This window comes from Lepisosteus platostomus, chromosome 6 (assembly GCF_059453375.1).
Source record: "Lepisosteus platostomus isolate fLepPlt1 chromosome 6, fLepPlt1.hap1, whole genome shotgun sequence".
In the NCBI taxonomy this organism is placed as follows: Eukaryota; Metazoa; Chordata; class Actinopteri; order Semionotiformes; family Lepisosteidae; genus Lepisosteus; species Lepisosteus platostomus.
Genome location: NC_142616.1, coordinates 952,835 through 978,089, shown reverse-complemented (window position 1 = coordinate 978,089; position 25,255 = coordinate 952,835). Strand labels below are relative to the sequence as shown.

At 55.5% G+C, this 25,255-nt stretch overlaps 1 protein-coding gene across 4 annotated transcripts; it reads right to left on the bottom strand.

Moving 5' to 3' along the window:
* Positions 1–92: 92 nt before the first annotated feature.
* Positions 93–20,082, bottom strand: LOC148659527 (uncharacterized). 4 transcript variants are annotated; one of them, XM_088637274.1, is made up of 13 exons: positions 19,941–20,082; positions 17,972–18,042; positions 15,210–15,327; positions 14,132–14,254; positions 11,522–11,622; positions 10,442–10,568; positions 8,951–9,018; positions 8,687–8,831; positions 7,358–7,474; positions 6,669–6,940; positions 6,020–6,087; positions 2,409–2,599; positions 93–1,593 (listed from the first exon to the last, which is right to left on the bottom strand). In XM_088637274.1, the coding sequence occupies exons 2-13, from the start codon at positions 17,990–17,992 to the stop codon at positions 218–220; spliced, it is 2,727 nt and encodes a 908-aa protein (XP_088493400.1). In that variant the 5' UTR covers positions 17,993–18,042; positions 19,941–20,082; the 3' UTR covers positions 93–217. The 4 variants fall into 4 exon arrangements, with proteins under 4 accessions (XP_088493400.1, XP_088493399.1, XP_088493398.1 ...); XM_088637273.1 differs by having other exon boundaries at positions 15,210–15,330; positions 19,876–20,081; XM_088637272.1 differs by having other exon boundaries at positions 15,210–15,330; positions 19,941–20,081.
* Between the last annotated feature and the right edge of the window lie 5,173 nt (positions 20,083–25,255).

The window sequence follows — 25,255 nt, the reverse complement described above, 5'->3', positions numbered from 1 at the left end:
CAAATATTAAGACGAGAACGTCATACGACTTGTTTTACTTAAAACCTTTCATGTTGTTTCAATATAAAATGCAAGACCTAAGTCAAAATGTATTAAGTCCAATAGTTTCTATTTTAATAAAATCAATGTTAAGCAGGAGAAACAAGCTCCTTGACAATACGAATGCAGCTTTTAGAGAAACAACAGATGCTGACGAGCCAGCAGCTCAGGCAGGGGGTCATTTGTGCAGATGCTGGTGATACTTCAGGAGATCTGAGGTACTAAAACTCTTCCCGCACTGGGAGCAGCTGTAGGGTCTCTCCCCTGTGTGAGTGCGCTGGTGTCTTATCAGGGGTCCTGATCTTCTGAAGCTCTTCCCACACTGGGGGCAGCTGTAGGGTCTCTCCCCTGTGTGAGTGCGCTGGTGTCTAATCAGGTGTCCTGATCTTCTGAAGCTCTTCCCACACTGGGGGCAGCTGTAGGGTCTCTCCCCTGTGTGAGTGCGCTGGTGTGTAATCAGGTCTCCTGTCTGACTGAAGCTCTTCCCACACTGGGGGCAGCTGTAGGGTCTCTCCCCTGTGTGAGTGCGCTGGTGTGTAATCAGGTTTCCTGTCTGACTGAAGCTCTTCCCACACTGGGGGCAGCTGTAGGGTCTCTCCCCTGTGTGAGTGCGCTGGTGTGTAATCAGGTTTCCTGTCTGACTGAAGCTCTTCCCACACTGGGGGCAGCTGTAGGGTCTCTCCCCTGTGTGAGTGCGCTGGTGTGTAATCAGGTCTCCTGTCTGACTGAAGCTCTTCCCACACTGGGGGCAGCTGTAGGGTCTCTCCCCTGTGTGAGTGCGCTGGTGGAGTTTCAGGGTGTTCTCTCGGGAGAAACTCTTCCCACACTGGGAGCAGCTGTAGGGTCTCTCCCCTGTGTGAGTGCGCTGGTGTGTAATCAGGTGTCCTGAGCTAATGAAGCTCTTCCCACACTGGGAGCAGCTGTAGGGTCTCTCCCCTGTGTGAGTGCGCTGGTGTGTAATCAGGTGTCCTGAGCTAATGAAGCTCTTCCCACACTGGGGGCAGCTGTAGGGTCTCTCCCCTGTGTGAGTGCGCTGGTGTGTAATCAGGTGTCCTGAGCTAATGAAGCTCTTCCCACACTGGGAGCAGCTGTAGGGTCTCTCCCCTGTGTGAGTGCGCTGGTGTGTAATCAGGTGTCCTGATCTTCTGAAGCTCTTCCCACACTGGGGGCAGCTGTAGGGTCTCTCCCCTGTGTGAGTGCGCTGGTGTGTAATCAGGTCTCCTGTCTGACTGAAGCTCTTCCCACACTGGGGGCAGCTGTAGGGTCTCTCCCCTGTGTGAGTGCGCTCTGGGGAGAAGCTCTCCCTGCACTGGGAGGGGTGGTGACCCTCCTGAGCTCTTGCAGGAGTGCTGGGGGAGGCAGGGGATGGCGGTGGGTGCTGTACTTTGTGCGGCGGCTGTAGGCTCTCGGCCCTGACTGCGCCAGACCTGAGCAGCCGCAGGTACTCCTGGGGGTGAGCCCGGCGGATGTGCCTGTGGAGGAAGAGCTCGGCGGTGAAGCACACGGAGCACTGAGAGCACGGAAACACCTGGGTGGCCTCTGGCTCACTGGGTCCTAGAGAGGAGACCGGGAGGATTGTCAGAGGGAGCGAGCAGGAATGGGGGCAGACATCTGAGGGGAGAAGGGTCGGGGCGGTTGTGCGGACGCAAGGAACAGAAACTCTAAAGGAGCACGTTCAGATGAACTAATCCTTCAGTGTACAGGCAGTCACAGGTGTACAAATATATTTAACTTAAGTGTTTTTTACATTAAACCCATCTGTGTCTTGATGCAGAATCTGTACACCAGCGACTTTGAATTAAATCTAAAGAATCCAAAGAGTTTCTAATTTAGCAGGAGTGACAAAGGAGTGAGACAGAGACAGGGCAGGAGTGACAGAGGAGTGAGACAGAGGGCAGGAGTGACAGAGGAGTGAGACAGACACAGAGACGGCAGGAGTGAGACACAGAGAGGACAGGAGTGACAGCGCAGTGAGACACGACAGGAGTGACAGATGTGAGACAGAGAGAGGACAGGAGTGACAGAGGAGTGAGACAGAGACAAAGAGAGGACAGGTGTGACAGCGCAGTGAGACAGAGAGATGACAGGAGAGACAGAGAGAGGACAGGAGTGACAGTGAGACAGACAGGAGTGACAGGTGAGATGGAGAGAGGACAGGAGAAACAGACAGAGGACAGGAGTGACAGGAGAAACAGACAGAGGACAGGACTGGCAGTGAGACAGAGGACAGGAGTGACAGTGAGACAGACAGGACAGGAGTGGCAGTGAGACAGAGGACAGGAGTGACAGTGAGACAGACAGAGGACAGGAGTGACAGTGAGACAGACAGGACAGGAGTGGCAGTGAGACAGACAGAGGACAGGAGTGACCTCCTCCCCGGCTCTTGTTGTCCCAGATGAAGTCCCAGGCGATGCCCAGCTCCCGGCCGTACTCCTCTCCGTACCACACCAGCAGCTCGCTGCCGGGGGCGATGTGCTGGCAGCAGCGGTACAGGATGTGGCCACGGTGCTGGAAGGCCACCAGGTTCTGCTCCTCCTCGTTCCTGGCGCAGTTCACGTACCTGCAGGGGACGAGCGGTACTGAGACACGGACCCTGGCTCTCCACGGCGCTGAGAGACTGTCCGCTGACCAGCTCTGCGGCAAGGTCCGGACACAGACCGGGAACAGCAGACAAGCGCTTAACCCTCAGCACACCCCTGGACACTGTCAGCCCTCAGCACAGCCCTGGACACTGTCAGCACACCCCTGGACACTGTCAGCCCTCAGCACACCCCTGGACACTGTCAGCACACCCCTGGACACTGTCAGCACACCCCTGGACACTGACGGCCCTCAGCACACCCCTGGACACTGTCAGCCCTCAGCACACCCCTGGACACTGTCAGCCCTCAGCACACCTCTGGTCACTGACAGCCCTCAGCACACCCCTGGACACTGTCAGCCCTCAGCACACCCCTGGACACTGTCAGCCCTCGGCACACCCCTGGACACTGACAGCCCTCAGCACACCCCTGGACACTGTCAGCCCTCAGCACACCTCTGGTCACTGACAGCCCTCAGCACACCCCTGGACACTGTCAGCCCTCAGCACACCCCTGGACACTGTCAGCACACCCCTGGACACTGACAGCCCTCAGCACACCCCTGGACACTGTCAGCACACCCCTGGACACTGACAGCCCTCAGCACACCCCTGGACACTGTCAGCACACCCCTGGACACTGACAGCCCTCAGCACACCCCTGGACACTGACAGCACACCCCTGGACACTGTCAGCACACCCCTGGACACTGACGGCCCTCAGCACACCCCTGGACACTGTCAGCCCTCAGCACACCCCTGGACACTGTCAGCCCTCAGCACACCTCTGGTCACTGACAGCCCTCAGCACACCCCTGGACACTGTCAGCCCTCAGCACACCCCTGGACACTGTCAGCCCTCGGCACACCCCTGGACACTGACAGCCCTCAGCACACCCCTGGACACTGTCAGCCCTCAGCACACCTCTGGTCACTGACAGCCCTCAGCACACCCCTGGACACTGTCAGCCCTCAGCACACCCCTGGACACTGTCAGCACACCCCTGGACACTGACAGCCCTCAGCACACCCCTGGACACTGTCAGCACACCCCTGGACACTGACAGCCCTCAGCACACCCCTGGACACTGTCAGCACACCCCTGGACACTGACAGCCCTCAGCACACCCCTGGACACTGACAGCCCTCAGCACACCCCTGGACACTGACGGCACACCCCTGGACACTTACAGCCCTCATCACACCCCTGGACACTGTCAGCACACCTCTGGTCACTGACAGCCCTCAGCACACCCCTGGACACTGTCAGCCTTCAGCACACCCCTGGACACTGTCAGCCCTCAGCACACCCCTGGACACTGTCAGCCCTCAGCACACCCCTGGACACTGTCAGCACAACCCTGGACACTGTCAGCCCTCAGCACACCCCTGGACACTGTCAGCACACCTCTGGTCACTGACAACCCTCAGCACACCCCTGGACACTGTCAGCACACCCCTGGACACTGACAGCCCTCAGCACACCCCTGGACACTGTCAGCCTTCAGCACACCCCTGGACACTGTCAGCCCTCAGCACACCCCTGGACACTGACAGCCCTCGGCACACCCCTGGACACTGTCAGCCCTCGGCACACCCCTGGACACTGTCAGCACACCCCTGGACACTGTCAGCCCTCAGCACACCCCTGGACACTGTCAGCCCTCAGCACACCCCTGGACACTGACAGCCCTCGGCACACCCCTGGACACTGTCAGCACACTCCTGGACACTGTCAGCCCTCAGCACACCCCTGGACACTGACAGCCCTCAGCACACCCCTGGACACTGACAGCCCTCAGCACACCCCTGGACACTTACAGCCCTCATCACACCCCTGGACACTGTCAGCCCTCAGCACACCCCTGGACACTGTCAGCACACCCCTGGACACTGTCAGCCCTCAGCACACCCCTGGACACTGTCAGCACACCTCTGGTCACTGACAGCCCTCAGCACACCCCTGGACACTGTCAGCCCTCAGCACACCCCTTGACACTGTCAGCACACCCCTGGACGCTGTCCGCCCTCAGCACACTCCTGGACACTGTCAGCCCTCAGCACACTCCTGGACACTGTCAGCCCTCAGCACACCCCTGGACACTGTCAGCCCTCAGCACACTCCTGGACACTGTCAGCCCTCAGCACACAACTGGACACTGTCAGCCCTCAGCACACCCCTGGACACTGTCAGCCCTCAGCACACTCCTGGACACTGTCAGCCCTCAGCACACAACTGGACACTGTCAGCCCTCAGCACACCCCTGGACACTGACAGCCCTCAGCACACCCCTGGACACTGTCAGCCCTCAGCACACCCCTGGACACTGTCAGCACACCCCTGGACACTGACAGCACACCCCTGGACACTGTCAGCACACCCCTGGACACTGTCAGCCCTCAGCACACCCCTGGACACTGTCAGCACACCCCTGGACACTGTCAGCCCTCAGCACACCCCTGGACACTGTCAGCACACCCCTGGACACCGTCAGCCCTCAGCACACCCCTGGACACCGTCAGCCCTCAGCACACCCCTGGACACTGACAGCCTTCAGCACACCCCTGGACACTGACGGCCCTCAACACACCCCTGGACACTGACAGCCCTCAGCACACCCCTGGACACTGACAGCACACCCCTGGACACTGTCAGCACACCATTGGACACTGACGGCCCTCAACACACCCCTGGACACTGACAGCCCTCAGCACACCCCTGGACACTGACAGCCCTCAGCACACCCCTGGACACTGACGGCACACCCCTGGACACTTACAGCCCTCATCACACCCCTGGACACTGTCAGCACACCTCTGGTCACTGACAGCCCTCAGCACACCCCTGGACACTGTCAGCCCTCAGCACACCCCTGGACACTGTCAGCCCTCAGCACACCCCTGGACACTGTCAGCCCTCAGCACACCCCTGGACACTGTCAGCACAACCCTGGACACTGTCAGCCCTCAGCACACCCCTGGACACTGTCAGCACACCTCTGGTCACTGACAACCCTCAGCACACCCCTGGACACTGTCAGCACACCCCTGGACACTGTCAGCCCTCAGCACACCCCTGGACACTGTCAGCCCTCAGCACCCCCTGGACACTGTCAGCCCTCAGCACACCCCTGGACACTGTCAGCCCTCAGCACACCCCTGGACACTGACAGGCCACAGCACACCCCTGGACACTGTCCGCCCTCAGCACACCCCTGGACACTGTCAGCCCTCAGCACACCCCTGGACACTGTCAGCCCTCAGCACACCCCTGGACACTGACAGGCCACAGCACACCCCTGGACACTGTCCGCCCTCAGCACACTCCTGGACACTGACGGCCCTCAGCACACCCCTGGACACTGTCCGCCCTCAGCACACCCCTGGACACTGTCTCACCTCATCCAGTTTGAGTGAGTTTCCTTCTTAGCATCAATATAGATGTGATCGTTCTTCCCCTGTGTGATCTGCAAGAGCAGGGCTGTTAGTACTCCTGAGAAACATGAAACTCTTAGGAACTTGTTAAACACTGTTACTCTACTGAGTCTGTAGAATCCCTTCCAAAGCTTTTCTCACACAGGAGGAATCCATGTGCTCTCCCAGCTCTCGGTGCGACTGACTGCAGTTTTCTGACAGTGTTGCTGTAACGGTGTGGGACCGATAAAGTCAATATCCCGCCTGAGGGGGCGGAGGCACCAGTGTGCGGTTGTGAAAAACGCAAAAAGAAACAAGAAGAAAAATACGCTGCTGTGCACAGCAACGTCCAGGCAACTGTGCTGGGATGTGACAGACTGTGACTGCGACAGACTGCGACTGCGACTGCGATTGTGACAGACTGTGACAGGCTGCAACTGTGACAGATGGCGACTGTGACAGACTACGATTGTGACCGACTGTGACTGTTTATGACAGACTTTGAGTGAGACGGCGACTGTGACAGACCGTGACTGAGATGGCGACTGTGACAGACCGTGACTGAGATGGCGACTGTGACAGACTGTGACTGAGATGGCGACTGTGACAGATCGTGACTGAGCCTGAGACTTACCACCCAGGAGTATCCGCTCAGCACTGCCTCCTCCTCACTGGCCAGCTCTCCCTCGTAGGGGCCATAGTGCACCCCGGCTGGGATGAGGGCACCCGTGTTAAAGACCCCCAGCCCCGCTCCGGGGATCTGGGACTCCCTGATGCTCAGGCCCTGAGGCAGAGTGCGCCGAGCCCTTGCCGGCAGGCCCGGCTCGGCTGGGATGTCGGGGACAAAGGTGGGCGGGCCGTGTGCCTCACATCGCTCCAGGAAGAAGGAGCCGCACTCCTCGCAGTCTGGCAGAGACAGAGGGACAGAGCGGGGTCAGATCCACTGCACGTGTTCTCCAGCTGCTTCGCGCCAGGCTGCCAGCAGCTTGGATTTGAGGTCACAGATTCCTCTGTCATTTGAGCTTCAGATTCCTGAGCTATTATATTCTTCAGATTTCCCGTTCTGTTCTTTTGTCTATTCCTGCTACACGAGTACAGTTCTGGAAGAGCCTGCAGCTCCTGAATCTCTAACAGACTGTATTGCTACTGACGGGGGGGACTTTCTGCTCCTCAGCTGCTCCTGTCAAGTCTTGTGCGACAGCGCTTTCGTGTCCCGGGACGGTACACGGGGGGGTGCAGGGGGCCCCTCTGTTGTGCGCTGTGGAGGAGCTGTGAAACGGTGACGGTGTCGCGGCCGGGCATGTGGCCCGGGTCACCACTCACACAGGTAGTCGTCGTCCTTGGGCACGTCCTCCTCAGTGTAGAGGACTCTCGGCCTCCTGCGCAGGCCGTACCCCCCGAAGTGCAGCTGCGGCTGGAGCCCGTGTCTCGTGGGCACCGCTGAAAGGGGGAACATGCGGTCAGAGCTCTTCTCCTCCTGCGCCTTCCTCAGCGTTCGTGTTCAGTTCTCGTGACAGTTTCTCTCTGCTGTGGTCCTGCAGACCAGCCCTACACTGCTGGCCGCTCTCAGGCAGGAGGTCTGGTCAGTGTTGCCCTCTGTGCTGGAATCTATTAGTGAGTCCTTGACACCGACAGCGGTCAGCATGGCAGTGGAACAGTCAAAGCACATCAGCCTGCTCTGGTAGGCCATGGCCTTGGCTTTAGTATTGATTAGTATTGATTCATACGGACTGTTCACCTGCATCCTGCTACTGTGAGCTTGCGGTCTGTGAGCAGTGTGATCTGTGAGCTTCACTGGGTTACAAGTGAACAACACAAACTGGTTTGAGGTCAGCTGATCAGCCTGATCTACTTTACCTGCTGTAAATCCAGGCCTGCAATTGTAAATTGCCTTCTGCTGGAAATACGTTTTAAAAAAGGAACGTTGTTGTGTTGTAGTTTCTCCTTAATCACAGTCATGCTCACTGCAGCGGGCTGCGCCAGTATCTACGAGGTGCCTGGACACACCTAACTGTCACTCGGCACCAGTTACCACGGTAATTAGTTTGACAGGAGACCTGAGCCACCTGGAGGCTGTCATCCTGCTCGCCGGCCTCAGGTGGTTCAAGGCGACATGATCCATGAGCTGGCAGTGCTGGAGACTCTGTCGCAGAGTCGCTACGCCAGGTTCTCCAGGCCAGCTCATGCTCTGCTTGTTTCCTGGATTCTGCCCCCACTGTTTCACCCCAACTTCGTTCCTCGGATTTGCCCCAGGCGCTTCGTACTATGTCCCTGTGTGTGTGTGGACTCTGTCTGTTCCTCCCCCCAGCTCTGAGTTTGCATCTCCCCTTGTGCTGTGCTTCGCTGGTTACCTGGCTTGGACCTGGCCCGTTTCTGGACTTCCACCCTGGACTCACAGCGCAAGGGGTATCTCGCAGCCTGAGCCTGACTCCTGCCTGCTCTTGGGCTTATTTACAGAAATGTGCTGCTACCTTACTTTCTGCAGCAGTGACAAGTTACTGTCAAGCCGAAGGGTCTGCCTCACAGCCCAACAGCCCCCGTCGGTTTAAAACAGCGCGACCAGACTCTCTCAGGCAGCTCTCATCTGCTTTGGACGCACTGATTCACAGGGTGAGCAGTCCCTTTCAGATCTAATCCGGTTTAAATGCTCACAGCGTGAACGGCCTTCCACAGGTGCAGAGTGGTTCCCAGTGTCATCTCCTGCGGCCTCATTAGGACTGGATGCAGAGAGAGAAATGGCCGCTATAGTGGGGTGGGTATCACCTGTGTCTTGACGAGCAGTGGACCCCGGAGCTCCCTGTGGTGTCAACAAAACATCAGTAATTGGAAAGAACGGATCGGGAGGCATTCAAGGCCACTGCAGAGATTAGTTATCCTGCTGAGCAGCTCCTGACAGAGCTGTGGACTGAAAGTCACCTGGCGGTGGTCGGCGACGGGAGCGCCGCCCTCACTGTCCTGTCGGTTCCCTGGCCCTGACCGCCTCTCTGTGGATGGAGACAGGGACATGTCTCAATGTCCTGTTGCCTGCCCGCCTGTCAGTCCACCCGGTTTCTATAGTGTTGACTCCATACAGGATCAGGAGGGAGCCACAGCCTCTCGCAGCAGGGGACGGACGCAAAGCGGGGACACCCTGGCCGGGACGCCAGTCCATCGCAGGGCAGATGGACACAAACACAGAAAGGCACTCGCCCGCCCCAGGGCCAGTTTCCCCAGAAGCCAGTTAACCTACCAGCACATTTGGACTTTGTGGGAGGAAACTGGAGCATGTGGAGGAAATCCACAGGAACATGGGGAGAACATACCAACTCCACGCAGACAGCGCCCCAGGGCCCCAGGGCCGAGAGGCAGCAATGCTACCCACTAATTCCACTGTCCACATTCCCCACGTGAGGCCGAGTCCCCGGGCAGACTGGGGAATGAGTCCAGAGCAGTGTGTGTCGCAGCCAACATGTCTGCCTGCTCCCGACGAGCCGTCGTGCCCACAGTTCCCAGGATTCAGTGTCTGTGCCTGCTGAGAGTCACTCTCGCCTGGCTGCAGTTACACACCTGCTCCCCTCACCTGGTGTGAACAGACTGTTCACTCTCACCCGGCTGCAGTTAGACACCTGCTCACCTCACCTGGTGTGAACAGACTGTTCACTCTCACCTGGTGTGAACAGACTGTTCACTCTCACCCGGCTGCAGTTACACACCTGCTCCCCTCACCTGGTGTGAACAGACTGTTCACTCTCACCCGGCTGCAGTTACACACCTGCTCCCCTCACCTGGTGTGAACAGACTGTTCACTCTCACCCGGCTGCAGTTACACACCTGCTCCCCTCACCTGGTGTGAACAGACTGTTCACTCTCACCCGGCTGCAGTTACACACCTGCTCCCCTCACCTGGTGTGAACAGACTGTTCACTCTCACCCGGCTGCAGTTACACACCTGCTCCCCTCACCTGGTGTGAACAGACTGTTCACTCTCACCCGGCTGCAGTTACACACCTGCTCCCCTCACCTGGTGTGAACAGACTGTTCACTCTCACCCGGCTGCAGTTACACACCTGCTCCCCTCACCTGGTGTGAACAGACTGTTCACTCTCACCCGGCTGCAGTTACACACCTGCTCCCCTCACCTGGTGTGAACAGACTGTTCACTCTCACCCGGCTGCAGTTACACACCTGCTCCCCTCACCTGGTGTGAACAGACTGTTCACTCTCACCTGGTGTGAACAGACTGTTCACTCTCACCTGGCTGCAGTTACACACCTGCTCCCCTCACCTGGTGTGAACAGACTCCTCACTCTCACCTGGTGTGAACAGACTGTTCACTCTCACCTGGCTGCAGTTACACACCTGCTGCCCTAACCTGGTGTGAACAGACTCCTCACTCTCACCTGGTGTGAACAGACAGTTCAGTCTCACCTGGCTGCACCTTTTGGACCTTTGGAGAACTTGAATGTCTCTGATCCTCCTCTTGAGACAGGCTGGGAGCAGCGCCCGGGTCCCCCGATCTGGAACCAGTACCAGTCCTGGTGTTACTGGAACGGGGCTGAGAGATTAGACAGATGAAAGATCAGAGTCAAGCACTGCTGGAGACCCTGAGGACAGGAGAGCACTGGGAGCTACAGGACAGGACTGGTAGGTTACAGCACTGAGCACACTGCTGGAGACCCTGAGGACAGGAGAGCACTGGGAGCTACAGGACAGGACTGGTAGGTTACAGCACTGAGCACACTGCTGGAGACCCTGAGGACAGGAGAGCACTGGGAGCTACAGGACAGGACTGGTAGGTTACAGCACTGAGCACACTGCTGGAGACCCTGAGGACAGGAGAGCACTGGGAGCTACAGGACAGGACTGGTAGGTTACAGCACTGAGCACACTGCTGGAGACCCTGAGGACAGGAGAGCACTGGGAGCTACAGGACAGGACTGGTAGGTTACAGCACTGAGCACACTGCTGGAGACCCTGAGGACAGGAGAGCACTGGGGGCTACAGGACAGGACTGGTAGGTTACAGCACTGAGCACACTGCTGGAGACCCTGAGGACAGGAGAGCACTGGGGGCTACAGGACAGGACTGGTAGGTTACAGCACTGAGCACACTGCTGGAGACCCTGAGGACAGGAGAGCACTGGGAGCTACAGGACAGGACTGGTAGGTTACAGCACTGAGCACACTGCTGGAGACCCTGAGGACAGGAGAGCACTGGGAGCTACAGGACAGGACTGGTAGGTTACAGCACTGAGCACACTGCTGGAGACCCTGAGGACAGGAGAGCACTGGGGGCTACAGGACAGGACTGGTAGGTTACAGCACTGAGCACACTGCTGGAGACCCTGAGGACAGGAGAGCACTGGGAGCTACAGGACAGGACTGGTAGGTTACAGCACTGAGCACACTGCTGGAGACCCTGAGGACAGGAGAGCACTGGGAGCTACAGGACAGGACTGGTAGGTTACAGCACTGAGGGCGAAGGGTTGCAGGAGTGTCTTGTAAGCACCTGGCTGCTGTTCCGACTCAGGGCCACAGCCGGACTCCTATTGGCAGTGCGTCTGGGGGGAGCGCTCACTGCTCTGCCAGGAGGGGGACGAAATCTTCCTCCTGTGGGAAAAATACACCAGCTGAGGAGTCAGTTGTGTTGCTGTGTGTCTCGGGGGTTAGTGAGGAGAGTCAGATGTGTTGCTGTGTGTCCTCAGTCAGTGACAGTGTGTTGTTCCTCAGTCAGTGACAGTGTGTCCTCAGTCAGTGACAGTGTGTTGCTCAGTCAGTGACAGTGTGTTGCTCCTCAGTCAGTGACAGTGTGTTCCTCCTCAGTCAGTGACAGTGTGTTGCTCAGTCAGTGACAGTGTGTTGCTCCTCAGTCAGTGACAGTGTGTTGCTCAGTCAGTGACAGTGTGTTGCTCCTCAGTCTGTGACAGTGTGTTGCTCAGTCAGTGACAGTGTGTTGCTCCTCAGTCAGTGACAGTGTGTTGCTCAGTCAGTGACAGTGTGTTCCTCAGTCAGTGACAGTGTGTTGCTCCTCAGTCAGTGACAGTGTGTTGCTCCTCAGTCAGTGACAGTGTGTCCTCAGTCTGTGACAGTGTGTTGCTCCTCAGTCAGTGACAGTGTGTTGCTCAGTCTGTGACAGTGTGTTGCTCCTCAGTCTGTGACAGTGTGTTGCTCAGTAAGTGACAGTGTGTTGCTCCTCAGTCTGTGACAGTGTGTTGCTCAGTCAGTGACAGTGTGTTGCTCCTCAGTCAGTGACAGTGTGTCCTCAGTCTGTGACAGTGTGTTGCTCCTCAGTCAGTGACAGTGTGTTGCTCAGTCTGTGACAGTGTGTTGCTCCTCAGTCTGTGACAGTGTGTTGCTCAGTAAGTGACAGTGTGTTGCTCCTCAGTATGTGACAGTGTGTTGCTCCTCAGTCAGTGACAGTGTGTTGCTCCTCTGTCTGTGACAGTGTGTTGCTCCTCAGTCTGTGACAGTGTGTTGCCCCTCAGTCAGTGACAGTGTGTCCTCAGTCTGTGACAGTGTGTTGCTCCTCAGTCAGTGACAGTGTGTTGCTCAGTCAGTGACAGTGTGTTGCTCAGTCAGTGACAGTGTGTTGCTCCTCAGTCAGTGACAGTGTGTTGCTCAGTCTGTGACAGTGTGTTGCTCCTCAGTCAGTGACAGTGTGTTGCTCAGTCAGTGACAGTGTGTTGCTCCTCTGTCTGTGACAGTGTGTTGCTCCTCAGTCAGTGACAGTGTGTTGCTCCTTAGTCAGTGACAGTGTGTTGCTCAGTCAGTGACAGTGTGTTGCTCCTCAGTCTGTGACAGTGTGTTGCTCAGTCAGTGACAGTGTGTTGCTCCTCAGTCTGTGACAGTGTGTTGCTCAGTCAGTGACAGTGTGTTGCTCCTCAGTCAGTGACAGTGTGTTGCTCAGTCAGTGACAGTGTGTTGCTCCTCAGTCTGTGACAGTGTGTTGCTCAGTCAGTGACAGTGTGTTCCTCCTCAGTCTGTGACAGTGTGTCCTCAGTCTGTGACAGTGTGTTGCTCCTCAGTCAGTGACAGTGTGTTGCTCAGTCAGTGACAGTGTGTTGCTCCTCTGTCTGTGACAGTGTGTTGCTCCTCAGTCAGTGACAGTGTGTTGCTCAGTCAGTGACAGTGTATTGCTCCTCAGTCTGTGACAGTGTGTTGCTCCTCAGTCTGTGACAGTGTGTTGCTCAGTCAGTGACAGTGTGTTGCTCCTCAGTCAGTGACAGTGTGTTGCTCCTCAGTCAGTGACAATGTGTTGCTCCTTAGTCAGTAACAGTGTGTTGCTCCTCAGTTTGTGACAGTGTGTTGCTCAGTCTGTGACAGTGTGTTGCTCCTCAGTCTGTGACAGTGTGTTGCTCAGTCTGTGACAGTGTGTTGCTCAGTCAGTGACAGTGTGTTGCCCCTCAGTCAGTGACAGTGTGTCCTCAGTCTGTGACAGTGTGTTGCTCCTCAGTCAGTGACAGTGTGTTGCTCAGTCAGTGACAGTGTGTTGCTCCTCAGTCAGTGACAGTGTGTCCTCAGTCTGTGACAGTGTGTTGCTCTTCAGTCAGTGACAGTGTGTCCTCAGTCTGTGACAGTGTGTTGCTCCTCAGTCAGTGACAGTGTGTTGCTCAGTCAGTGACAGTGTGTTGCTCCTCAGTCTGTGACAGTGTGTTGCTCAGTCAGTGACAGTGTGTTGCTCCTCAGTCAGTGACAGTGTGTTGCTCAGTCAGTGACAGTGTGTTGCTCCTCAGTCAGTGACAGTGTGTTGCTCAGTCTGTGACAGTGTGTTGCTCCTCAGTCAGTGACAGTGTGTTGCTCAGTCAGTGACAGTGTGTTGCTCCTCAGTCAGTGACAGTGTGTTGCTCAGTCAGTGACAGTGTGTTGCTCCTCAGTCTGTGACAGTGTGTTGCTCAGTCAGTGACAGTGTGTTGCTCCTCAGTCAGTGACAGTGTGTTGCTCAGTCAGTGACAGTGTGTTGCTCCTCAGTCAGTGACAGTGTGTTGCTCAGTCAGTAACAGTGTGTTGCTCAGTCAGTGACAGTGTGTTGCTCCTCAGTCAGTGACAGTGTGTTGCTCAGTCAGTGACAGTGTGATCTTCTTCAGTCTGTGACAGTGTGTTGCTCTGGCCCTCAGCTTACGGGGTGCCTGGCGCTCCAGACTGGGGGTCCACTCCTCCTCCGAGTCACTGCGCTCAGCAGCAGGGGGCGCTGTCCTCCTGCCTCTGCTGCGGCACATGAAGACTGGAGTGGGAGAGCTGAGGCCTGAGCAGGCAGACAGGAGAGCAGCCTGTACTACAGCTGTTACACACCTCAGTGTGTGGGGGTGACGGCGTGTGGAGGCTGGGGTACCTCAGGGTGTGGGGGTGTGTGTAGAGGCTGGGGTACCTCAGTGTGTGGGGGTGTGTAGAGGCTGGGGTACCTCAGGGTGTGGGGGTGACAGCGTGTGGAGGCTGGGGTACCTCAGTGTGTGGGGGTGTGTAGAGGCTGGGGTACCTCAGTGTGTGGGGGTGACAGCGTGTGGAGGCTGGGGTACCTCAGTGTGTGGGGGTGTGTGTAGAGGCTGGGGTACCTCAGTGTGTGGGGGTGACAGCGTGTGGAGGCTGGGGTACCTCAGTGTGTGGGGGTGTGTAGAGGCTGGGGTACCTCAGTGTGTGGGGGTGACAGCGTGTGGAGGCTGGGGTACCTCAGTGTGTGGGGGTGTGTGTAGAGGCTGGGGTACCTCAGTGTGTGGGGGTGACAGCGTGTGGAGGCTGGGGTACCTCAGTGTGTGGGGGCGTGTAGAGGCTGGGGTACCTCAGTGTGTGGGGGTGTGTGTAGAGGCTGGGGTACCTCAGTGTGTGGGGGTGTGTGTGGAGGCTGGGGTACTTCAGTGTGTGGGGGTGTGTGTAGAGGCTGGGGTACCTCAGTGTGTGGGGGTGACAGCGTGTGGAGGCTGGGGTACCTCAGTGTGTGGGGGTGACAGCGTGTGGAGGCAGGGGTATCTCAGTGTGTGGGGGTGACAGCGTGTGGAGGCTGGGGTACCTCAGTGTGTGGGGGTGACAGCGTGTGGAGGCAGGGGTACCTCAGTGTGTGGGGGTGACAGTGTGTGGAGGCTGGGGTACCTCAGTGTGTGGGGGTGTGTGTGGAGGCTGGGGTACCTCAGTGTGTGGGGGTGACAGCGTGTGGAGGCTGGGGTACCTCAGTGTGTGGGGGTGACAGCGTGTGGAGGCAGGGGTACCTATGTGAATCATGGCTTCATGGTTCCTCTTGATGTTTCTGTATCTGATCTTCTCCCACTGCTGCAGCTCAGCCCACTCGCTCCTGGTGAAGAAGACCCTGAGGTCCTCATACTGGTCCTCCTGAGTGGCACATCAACAAACCCACTAACACCCACTGTGTCTCTCCCAGTCACAGGGCTGTAATAATCACTACAGTAATAATCACTGTGTCTCCCCCAGTCACAGGGCTGTAATGATCACTACAGTAATAATCACTGTGTCTCTCCCAGTCACAGGGCTGTAATGATCACTACAGTAATAATCACTGTGTCTCTCCCAGACACAGGGCTGTAATAATCACTACAGTAATAATCACTACAGTAATAATCACTGTGTCTCTCCCAGTCACAGGGCTGTAATGATCACTACAGTAATAATCACTGTGTCTCCCCCAGTCACAGGGCTGTAATGATCACTACAGTAATAATCACTGTGTCTCCCCCAGTCACAGGGCTGTAATGATCACTACAGTAATAATCACTGTGTCTCCCCCAGTCACAGGGCTGTAATGATCACTACAGTAATAATCACTGTGTCTCCCCCAGTCACAGGGCTGTAATAATCACTACAGTAATAATCACTGTGTCTCTCCCAGTCACAGGGCTGTAATGATCACTACAGTAATAATCACTGTGTCTCCCCCAGTCACAGGGCTGTAATAATCGCTACAGTAATAATCACTGTGTCTCCCCCAGTCACAGGGCTGTAATGATCACTACAGTAATAATCACTGTGTCTCTCCCAGTCACAGGGCTGTAATGATCACTACAGTAATAATCACTGTGTCTCTCCCAGTCACAGGGCTGTAATGATCACTACAGTAATAATCGTTGTGTCTCCCCCAGTCACAGGGCTGTAATGATCACTACAGTAATAATCAGTGTGTCTCTCCCAGTCACAGGGCTGTAATGATCACTACAGTAATAATCGCTGTGTCTCCCCCAGTCACAGGGCTGTAATGATCACTGCAGTAATAATCACTGTGTCTCTCCCAGTCACAGGGCTGTAATAATCACTACAGTAATAATCACTGTGTCTCTCCCAGTCACAGGGCTGTAATGATCACTACAGTAATAATCGCTGTGTCTCCCCCAGTCACAGGGCTGTAATGATCACTACAGTAATAATCACTGTGTCTCTCCCAGTCACAGGGCTGTAATAATCGCTACAGTAATAATCACTGTGTCTCTCCCAGACACAGGGCTGTAATGATCACTACAGTAATAATCACTACAGTAATAATCACTGTGTCTCTCCCAGTCACAGGGCTGTAATGATCACTACAGTAATAATCACTGTGTCTCCCCCAGTCACAGGGCTGTAATAATCACTACAGTAATAATCACTGTGTCTCTCCCAGACACAGGGCTGTAATGATCACTACAGTAATAATCACTACAGTAATAATCACTGTGTCTCTCCCAGTCACAGGGCTGTAATGATCACTACAGTAATAATCACTGTGTCTCCCCCAGTCACAGGGCTGTAATGATCACTACAGTAATAATCACTGTGTCTCTCCCAGACACAGGGCTGTAATGATCACTACAGTAATAATCACTGTGTCTCCCCCAGTCACAGGGCTGTAATAATCGCTACAGTAATAATCACTGTGTCTCCCCCAGTCACAGGGCTGTAATAATCACTACAGTAATAATCACTGTGTCTCTCCCAGTCACAGGGCTGTAATGATCACTACAGTAATAATCGCTGTGTCTCCCCCAGTCACAGGGCTGTAATAATCACTACAGTAATAATCACTACAGTAATAATCACTGTGTCTCTCCCAGTCACAGGGCTGTAATGATCACTACAGTAATAATCACTGTGTCTCTCCCAGTCACAGGGCTGTAATGATCACTACAGTAATAATCACTGTGTCTCTCCCAGACACAGGGCTGTAATGATCACTACAGTAATAATCACTACAGTAATAATCACTGTGTCTCCCCCAGTCACAGGGCTGTAATAATCACTACAGTAATAATCACTGTGTCTCTCCCAGTCACAGGGCTGTAATGATCACTACAGTAATAATCACTGTGTCTCTCCCAGTCACAGGGCTGTAATGATCACTACAGTAATAATCGCTGTGTCTCTCCCAGTCACAGGGCTGTAATAATCGCTACAGTAATAATCACTGTGTCTCCCCCAGTCACAGGGCTGTAATGATCACTACAGTAATAATCACTACAGTAATAATCACTGTGTCTCCCCCAGTCACAGGGCTGTAATAATCACTACAGTAATAATCACTGTGTCTCCCCCAGTCACAGGGCTGTAATGATCACTACAGTAATAATCACTGTGTCTCTCCCAGTCACAGGGCTGTAATGATCACTACAGTAATAATCACTGTGTCTCCCCCAGTCACAGGGCTGTAATAATCGCTACAGTAATAATCACTGTGTCTCCCCCAGTCACAGGGCTGTAATGATCACTACAGTAATAATCACTGTGTCTCTCCCAGTCACAGGGCTGTAATGATCACTACAGTAATAATCACTGTGTCTCTCCCAGTCACGGGGCTGTAATGATCACTACAGTAATAATCACTGTGTCTCTCCCAGTCACGGGGCTGTAATGATCACTACAGTAATAATCACTACAGTAATAATCACTGTGTCTCCCCCAGTCACAGGGCTGTAATAATCTCATAAAGCCCATTACTGCTCTGCTTAACGAGATAATGACGTCGAAAATGAGAGGAAAGAGATCTCACCTCCTCCTCAGAGCTGCTCATGTCTTGGCGTTTCACTCAATCTCTAATCCTCCCCCTAGACTCTCTGAGCACTGAAAGAGATGAAGATTCAGTTCAAGTGAGCCTACAGTCACAGTGGGGTCCTGTTAGATCAGAGTGGGATGGGGTTAGATCACAGTGGGGTTAGATCATAGTGGGGGTTAGGTTAGATCAGAGTGGGATTAGATCACAGTGGGGTTAGGTCAGGGTCAGGTTAGATCACAGTGGGGTTAGGTCAGGGTTAGGTTAGATCAGAGTGGGGTTAGATCACAGTGGGGTTAGATCAGAGTGGGGTTAGATCACAGTGGGGTTAGGTCAGGGTGGGGGTGGGGTTAGATCATAGTGGGGGTTAGGTTAGATCAGAGTGGGATTAGATCACAGTGGGGTTAGATCAAGTGGGGGGTCAGTTTAGATCAGAGTGGGGTTAGATCAGGGTGGGGGTCGGGTTAGATCACAGTGGGATTAGATCAGGGTGGGGGTGGGGTTAGATCACAGTGGGGTTAGATCAAGTGGGGGTGAGGTTAGATCAGAGTGGGGTTAGGTCAGAGTGGGGTTAGGTCAGGGTGGGGGTGGGGTTAGATCAGAGTAGGGGTCAGGTTAGATCAGAGTGGGATTAGATCACAGTGGGATTAGATCAGGGTGGGGGTGGGATTAGATCACAGTGGGGTTAGATCAAGTGGGGGTGAGGTTAGATCAGAGTAGGGGTCAGGTTAGATCAGAGTGGGATTAGATCACAGTGGGGTTAGATCAGGGTGGGGGTGGGATTAGATCACAGTGGGGTTAGATCAAGTGGGGGTGAGGTTAGATCAGAGTGGGGTCCTGTTAGATCAGAGGTGGAGGTGGAGTTAGATAAAAATATGAAGAATATTCCTGCGGGGCTGAGGGGCTGGGGGTACAGGACGTGTGAGATCTGAGATGATATTTATATATAATATATGAATATTCCTGCGGGGCTGAGGGGCTGGGGGTACAGGACGTGTGAGATCTGAGATTATATTTATATATAATATATGAATATTCCTGCGGGGCTGAGGGGCTGGGGGTACAGGACGTGTGAGATCTGAGATGATATTTATATATAATATATGAATATTCCTGCGGGGCTGAGGGGCTGGGGGTACAGGACGTGTGAGATCTGAGATGATATTTATATATAATATATGAATATTCCTGCGGGGCTGAGGGCCTGGGGGTACAGGACGTGTGAGATCTGAGATGATATTTATATATAATATATGAATATTCCTGCGGGGCTGAGGGCCTGGGGGTACAGGACGTGTGAGATCTGAGATGATATTTATATATAATATATTAATATTCCTGCGGGGCTGAGGGGCTGGGGGTACAGGACGTGTGAGATCTGAGATGATATTTATATATAATATATGAATATTCCTGCGGGGCTGAGGGCCTGGGGGTACAGGACGTGTGAGATCTGAGATGATATTTATATATAATATATGAATATTCCTGCGGGTACCCCACTTTCCCCTGAGAGTACACCCCCGGTACCCAACTTTCTCCTGAGAGTACACCCTCGGTACCCCACTTTCTCCTGAGAGTACACCCCCGCGGACCCCCGGCACCCCACTTTCCCCTGAGAGTACACCCCCGGTACCCCACTTTCTCCTGAGAGTACACCCTCGCGGACCCCCGGTACCCCTCTTTCTCCTGAGAGTACACCCCCGGTACCCCACTTTCTCCTGAGAGTACACCCCCGCGGACCCCCGGTACCCCACTTTCCCCTGAGAGTACACCCCCGGTACCCCACTTTCTCCTGACAGTACCCCCCGCGGACCCCCGGTACCCCACTTCTCCTGACAGTACCCCCGGGGTCCCCCGGAGAGGAAGACGCGACGATACACCGACACCTCCGAGACACCTACCGGACCCGGACCGACCGACCCGCTGCCCGAAGTGTGGAAGAGAAACGGATCTTCCTCCTCCTCACCTCCTCCTGACCTGCTCTTCCTCCTCTTCCTCCTCCTGACCTGCTCTTCCTCCTCTTCCTCCTCCTGCTGCTCAAACCTCCCGCGTCCCCGGACCGGCGCGAGCGCCGACACCGCGCCTCCCGGCGCCGCGAGCTGCCCGGCTTTCCCGCCAGAAGCACCGCGGAAGCTTCTGGAAGAATAATACATATATAATAATACATATTATTATTATTATTATTATTATTATTATTATTATTATCATCGTCGTCCTGCTCTCCTGACACTCGAATGAGTGGCGGTCTGCGGAGAGAGACGGAAAAAAGTCAAATAAAGCGGCTGTGTCTGTTCAGATCTGACTGATAAATCCCACTTGTCCCGTGTTCAGCTGCAGAAAATAAGATTATTAAAATACTAAACCTGCTGTGGGGGAGAAGGGCGGCTACAGGTCTGGGGACAAGCGGGCAACAACTCTACTGTAAAACAACAAAAAAGAAAAACAATACGAATTTCACATTTTAATAATATAAACACACACACATACAGCTCTCCTCGAGTTTATTCATCTCCTGTGAGACACACACACACACACAGTGTCCCAGTCTGTCCCTCCTGTTAAACACACACACAGTATCCCTCCTGTGAGACACACACACCGTGTCCCACCTGTGAGACACACACACGCACAGTCCCAGTCTGTCCCTCCTGTGAGACACACACAGTGTACCAGTCTGTCCCTCCTGTTAAACACACACACAGTATCCCTCCTGTGAGACACACACACCGTGTCCCACCTGTGAGACACACACGCACAGTCCCAGTCTGTCCCTCCTGTGAGACACACACACAGTGTCCCAGTCTGTTCCTCCTGTGAGACACACACACAGTGTCCCAGTCTGTCCCTCCTGTGAGACACACTCAGAGTGTCCCAGTCTGTCCCTCCTGTTAGACACCCACACACACAGTGTCCCAGTGTGTCTCTCCTGTGAAACACACACACAGTGTCCCTCCTGTGATATACACACACACAAACACACACAGTCTCCCTCCTGTGAGACACACACACACATTGTCCCTCCTGTGACACCACACACACACACAGTGTCCCAGTCTGTCCCTAATGTGAGACACACACACACACACACACAGTGTCCCAGTCTGTCCCTCCAGTGAGACACACACACCTGGATGATACTCCAGTCCTCTCCCACACAGCAGCTCTCAGTGGAGGAGAGCAGAGTGATGAGGACAGGTCAGAGGTCATTAGGGGTTATTAGGAGGACTGGCCTGGTAAAGACCAGGGGGACACCGGGGTGACACCCCAACACTTTTATAGAGACACCCCTGGATTTTAATGAGCACAGAGAATCAGGACATCGGTTTCATGTCTCATGGGAAGGACGGAGCCTTCTTACAGTCCAGTGTCCCCGTCAGTGTCCAGCCCTACTCTTTTATAGCTCACCATCACTGTACTGGGGCATCAGGACCCACACAGAGCGCAGGGTGAGAGCGCCCCCTGCTGGCCCCACTCACACCTCTCCCAGGAGTCTCCCCTCCAGGTACTGGCCAGGCTCCCCCTGCTGGGCTCCAGTGGGCTGTGAGCTGAGGGACAGCGCCCCCTGCTGGGCTCCAGTGGGCTGTGAGCTGGGTGAGAGCGCCCCCTGCTGGGCTCCAGTGGGCTGTGAGCTGAGGGACAGCGCCCCCTGCTGGGCTCCAGTGGGCTGTGAGCTGGGTGAGGGCTCCCCCTGCTGGGCTCCAGTGGGCTGTGAGCTGGGTGAGAGCGCCCCCTGCTGGGCTCCAGTGGGCTGTGAGCTGGGTGAGAGCGCCCCCTGCTGGGCTCCAGTGGGCTGTGAGCTGGGTGAGAGCGCCCCTTGCTGGGCTCCAGTGGGCTGTGAGCTGGGTGAGGGCGCTCTGGAGCGGATCTGAACCAGAACCTCACTGTCGGCCCTCGGTCTTCGAACCCTTGTTTGGTGACATACGTACTGTACCTACAGTATACATCACCGACAGCAGTAGCACCTGCGCTGCGCTGACGACGACGGCGTCTGGTTCTGGGGCTCCAGGGTCCTGGATGTGGGGTACCCTGGAATTGAACTGCAGAGCACAATGATATTAACACCCTGCAACTCCCAGCTGGCAGCCCACTGGAGCTCAGCAGGGGTGAGCCTGGTCAGTACCTGGATGGGAGACCTCCTGGGAAAAACTAAGGTTGCTGCTGGAAGAGGTGTTAGTGGGGCCAGCAGGGGGCGCTCACCCTGCGGTCCATGTGGGTCCTAATGCCCCAGTATAGTGACGGGGACACTATACTGTAAACAGGCGCCGTCCTTTGGATGAGACGTAAAACTGAGGTCCTGACTCTCTGTGGTCATTAAAAATCCCAGGGTGCTTCTTGAAAAGAGTAGGGGTTTAACCAATCATGGCCTCCTAATAATCCCCCTCTATGAACTGGCTTCATCCCTCTGCTCTCCTCCCCACTGAGAGCTGGTGTGTGGGGAGCGTTCTGGCGCACTATGGCTGCCGTCGCATCATCCAGGTGGGGCTGCACTCTGGTGGTGGTGGAGGGGAGTCCCCATTACCTGTAAAGCGCTTTGAGTGGATTGTCCAGAAAAGCGCTATATAAGTGTAAGCAATTATTATTATTATTATTAATAATAATAATGCCTGGCATGTTACAGTACCAACATCCAGCCACCAGAGGGCCGCCAAACCGACAGCATGCACCTCATCCACTCTGGGGAGGCGAAGGTTAATCAGACCTCGTTAACTCATCAGCCTTCCCTCCAGCCTGCTTGAACCCTGAACCTGTTCTTATAGGTGTACTCCTGGAGAACTACACTACAGCTCCCTGCTCTCCCTTTCTCACGCAGGAGACAGGTCACCCCTCACTCTGAGCTCCTCTCACACACAGGAGACAGGTCACCCCTCACTCTGAGCTCCTCTCACACACAGGAGACAGGTCACCCCTCACTCTGAGCTCCTCTCACACACAGGAGACAGGTCACCCCTCACTCTGAGCTCCTCTCTCACACAGGAGACAGGTCACCCCTCACTCTGAGCTCCTCTCACACACAGGAGACAGGTCACCCCTCACTCTGAGCTCCTCTCACACACAGGAGACAGGTCACCCCTCACTCTGAGCTCCTCTCTCACACAGGAGACAGGTCACCCCTCACTCTGAGCTCCTCTCTCACACAGGAGACAGGTCACCCCTCACTCTGAGCTCCTCTCACACACAGGAGACAGGTCACCCCTCACTCTGAGCTCCTCTCACACACAGGAGACAGGTCACCCCTGACTCTGAGCGCTGTGCGATAATGACACTGTGACTCTGAGCGCTGTGTGATAATGACACTGTGACTCTGAGCGCTGTGCGATAATGACACACTGACTCTGAGCGCTGTGTGATAATGACACGCTGACTCTGAGCGCTGTGTGATAATGACACACTGACTCTGAGCCCGCCTCATCGTGAATACTATGTACAGTCATCTGCCGCAGGGTGGAACAGTGGTCTTCTTTACGCTAAGGGGGGTGGGAGTGTGCAACAAGCCTGGCTGGAGGAGACTGTTGGAAGAAATAGCTGGGCTGTATGTGTTCCCCACTCTCCCTCCCGCTGACACCACCAGAGACTCAGGGGTACGAAACCAAAGCATTTATTTGCAGTTGTTTTGAGTTCCTTACAGAGACATTGTGACTGGAGGATGGAGGAAGGGGTGCAGATGCAGGGTCCTCTGGCGCCCCCTCCTGTCTCTCCCTCTCCCCCCCCAGCAGCAGCCTCACTTTGTGAAGTCTGTCTTGCCCCCTCGTCCCTGCGCCTGCCCTGCTCTCTCGCGCTAGGGGGGGGTCTGTTATTGTAAAAGACCCCCCCAGCCTCTGCCTGCTGGCAGGAGGAGAGAGGGACACAGCTGAGGACGTCAGTCCTGCAGCTCCAGTACAAACTGGGCCCACTGATCACAGCCCCGAGACCAGATCAACGTCACCGCGGTCCTGCTGTCTCTGAGATCGGACCGGTGTCACTGTGGTCCTGCTGTCTCTGAGACCAGATCAATGTCACTGCGGTCCTGCTGTCTCTGAGACTGGATCTGTGTCTCTGCGGTCCTGCTGTCTCTGAGACCGGACCTGCGTCACTGCTGTCTCTGAGATCGGACCGGTGTCACTGCTGTCCTGCTGTCTCTGAGACCAGATCAATGTCACTGCGGTCCTGCTGTCTTTGAGACCGGACCGGTGTCGCTGCGGTCCTGCTGTCTCTGAGACCGGACCTGTGTCACTGCTGTCTCTGAGTCTGGATCTGTGTCACTGCGGTCCTGCTGTCTCTGAGATCGGACCGGTGTCACTGTGGTCCTGCTGTCTCTGAGACCAGATCAATGTCACTGCGGTCCTGCTGTCTCTGAGACCAGATCAATGTCAGTGTGGTCCTGCTGTCTCTGAGACCGGACCTGCGTCACTGTGGTCCTGCTGTCTCTGAGACCGGACCGGTGTCACTGCGGTCCTGCTGTCTCTGAGACTGGATCAATGTCAGTGTGGTCCTGCTGTCTCTGAGACCAGATCAATGTCAGTGTGGTCCTGCTGTCTCTGAGACCGGACCTGCGTCACTACTGTCTCTGAGACGGGATCTGTGTCTCTGCGGTCCTGCTGTCTCTGAGACCGGACCGGTGTCGTTGCGGCCCTGCTGTCTCTGAGACCGGACCGGTGTCGCTGCGGTCCTGCTGTCTCTGAGTCTGGATCTGTGTCACTGCGGTCCTGCTGTCTCCAAGACCGGACCGGTGTCACTGCTGTCCTGCTGTCTCTGAGACCGGACCGGTGTCGCTGTGGTCCTGCTGTCTCTGAGACCGGACCTGTGTCACTGCTGTCTCTGAGACTGGATCTGTGTCACTGCTGTCCTGCTGTCTCTGAGACCGGACCGGTGTCGTTGCGGTCCTGCTGTCTCTGAGACCGGACCTGCGTCACTGCTGTCTCTGAGACCGGACCTGTGTCACTGCTGTCTCTGAGACTGGATCTGTGTCACTGCGGTCCTGCTGTCTCTGAGACCGGACCAGTGTCGCTGCTGTCCTGCTGTCTCTGAGACCGGACCAGTGTCGCTGCGGTCCTGCTGTCTCTGAGACCGGACCGGTGTCACTGCGGTCCTGCTGTCTCTGAGACCGGACCAGTGTCGCTGCTGTCCTGCTGTCTCTGAGACCGGACCAGTGTCGCTGCGGTCCTGCTGTCTCTGAGACCGGACCGGTGTCACTGCGGTCCTGCTGTCTCTGAGACCGGACCGGTGTCGCTGCTGGAACGGGAGCTGCTCTCAGTCAGAGCTGAGGGAGAGAGAGGAGCAGGAGGGAGAGAGGGAGAGAGGCGG

Coding starts and splice junctions, on each gene's coding strand:
- LOC148659527 (XM_088637273.1), bottom strand. CDS start 17,992: ATGAGCAGCTCTGAGGAGGAG. Junction 11,623..14,131: donor TCTGGAGCGCCAGGCACCCC/GTAAGCTGAGGG, acceptor TTTTTCCCACAG/GAGGAAGATTTCGTCCCCCT. Junction 9,019..10,441: donor GGTCCAAAAGGTGCAGCCAG/GTGAGACTGAAC, acceptor CTCCATCCACAG/AGAGGCGGTCAGGGCCAGGG.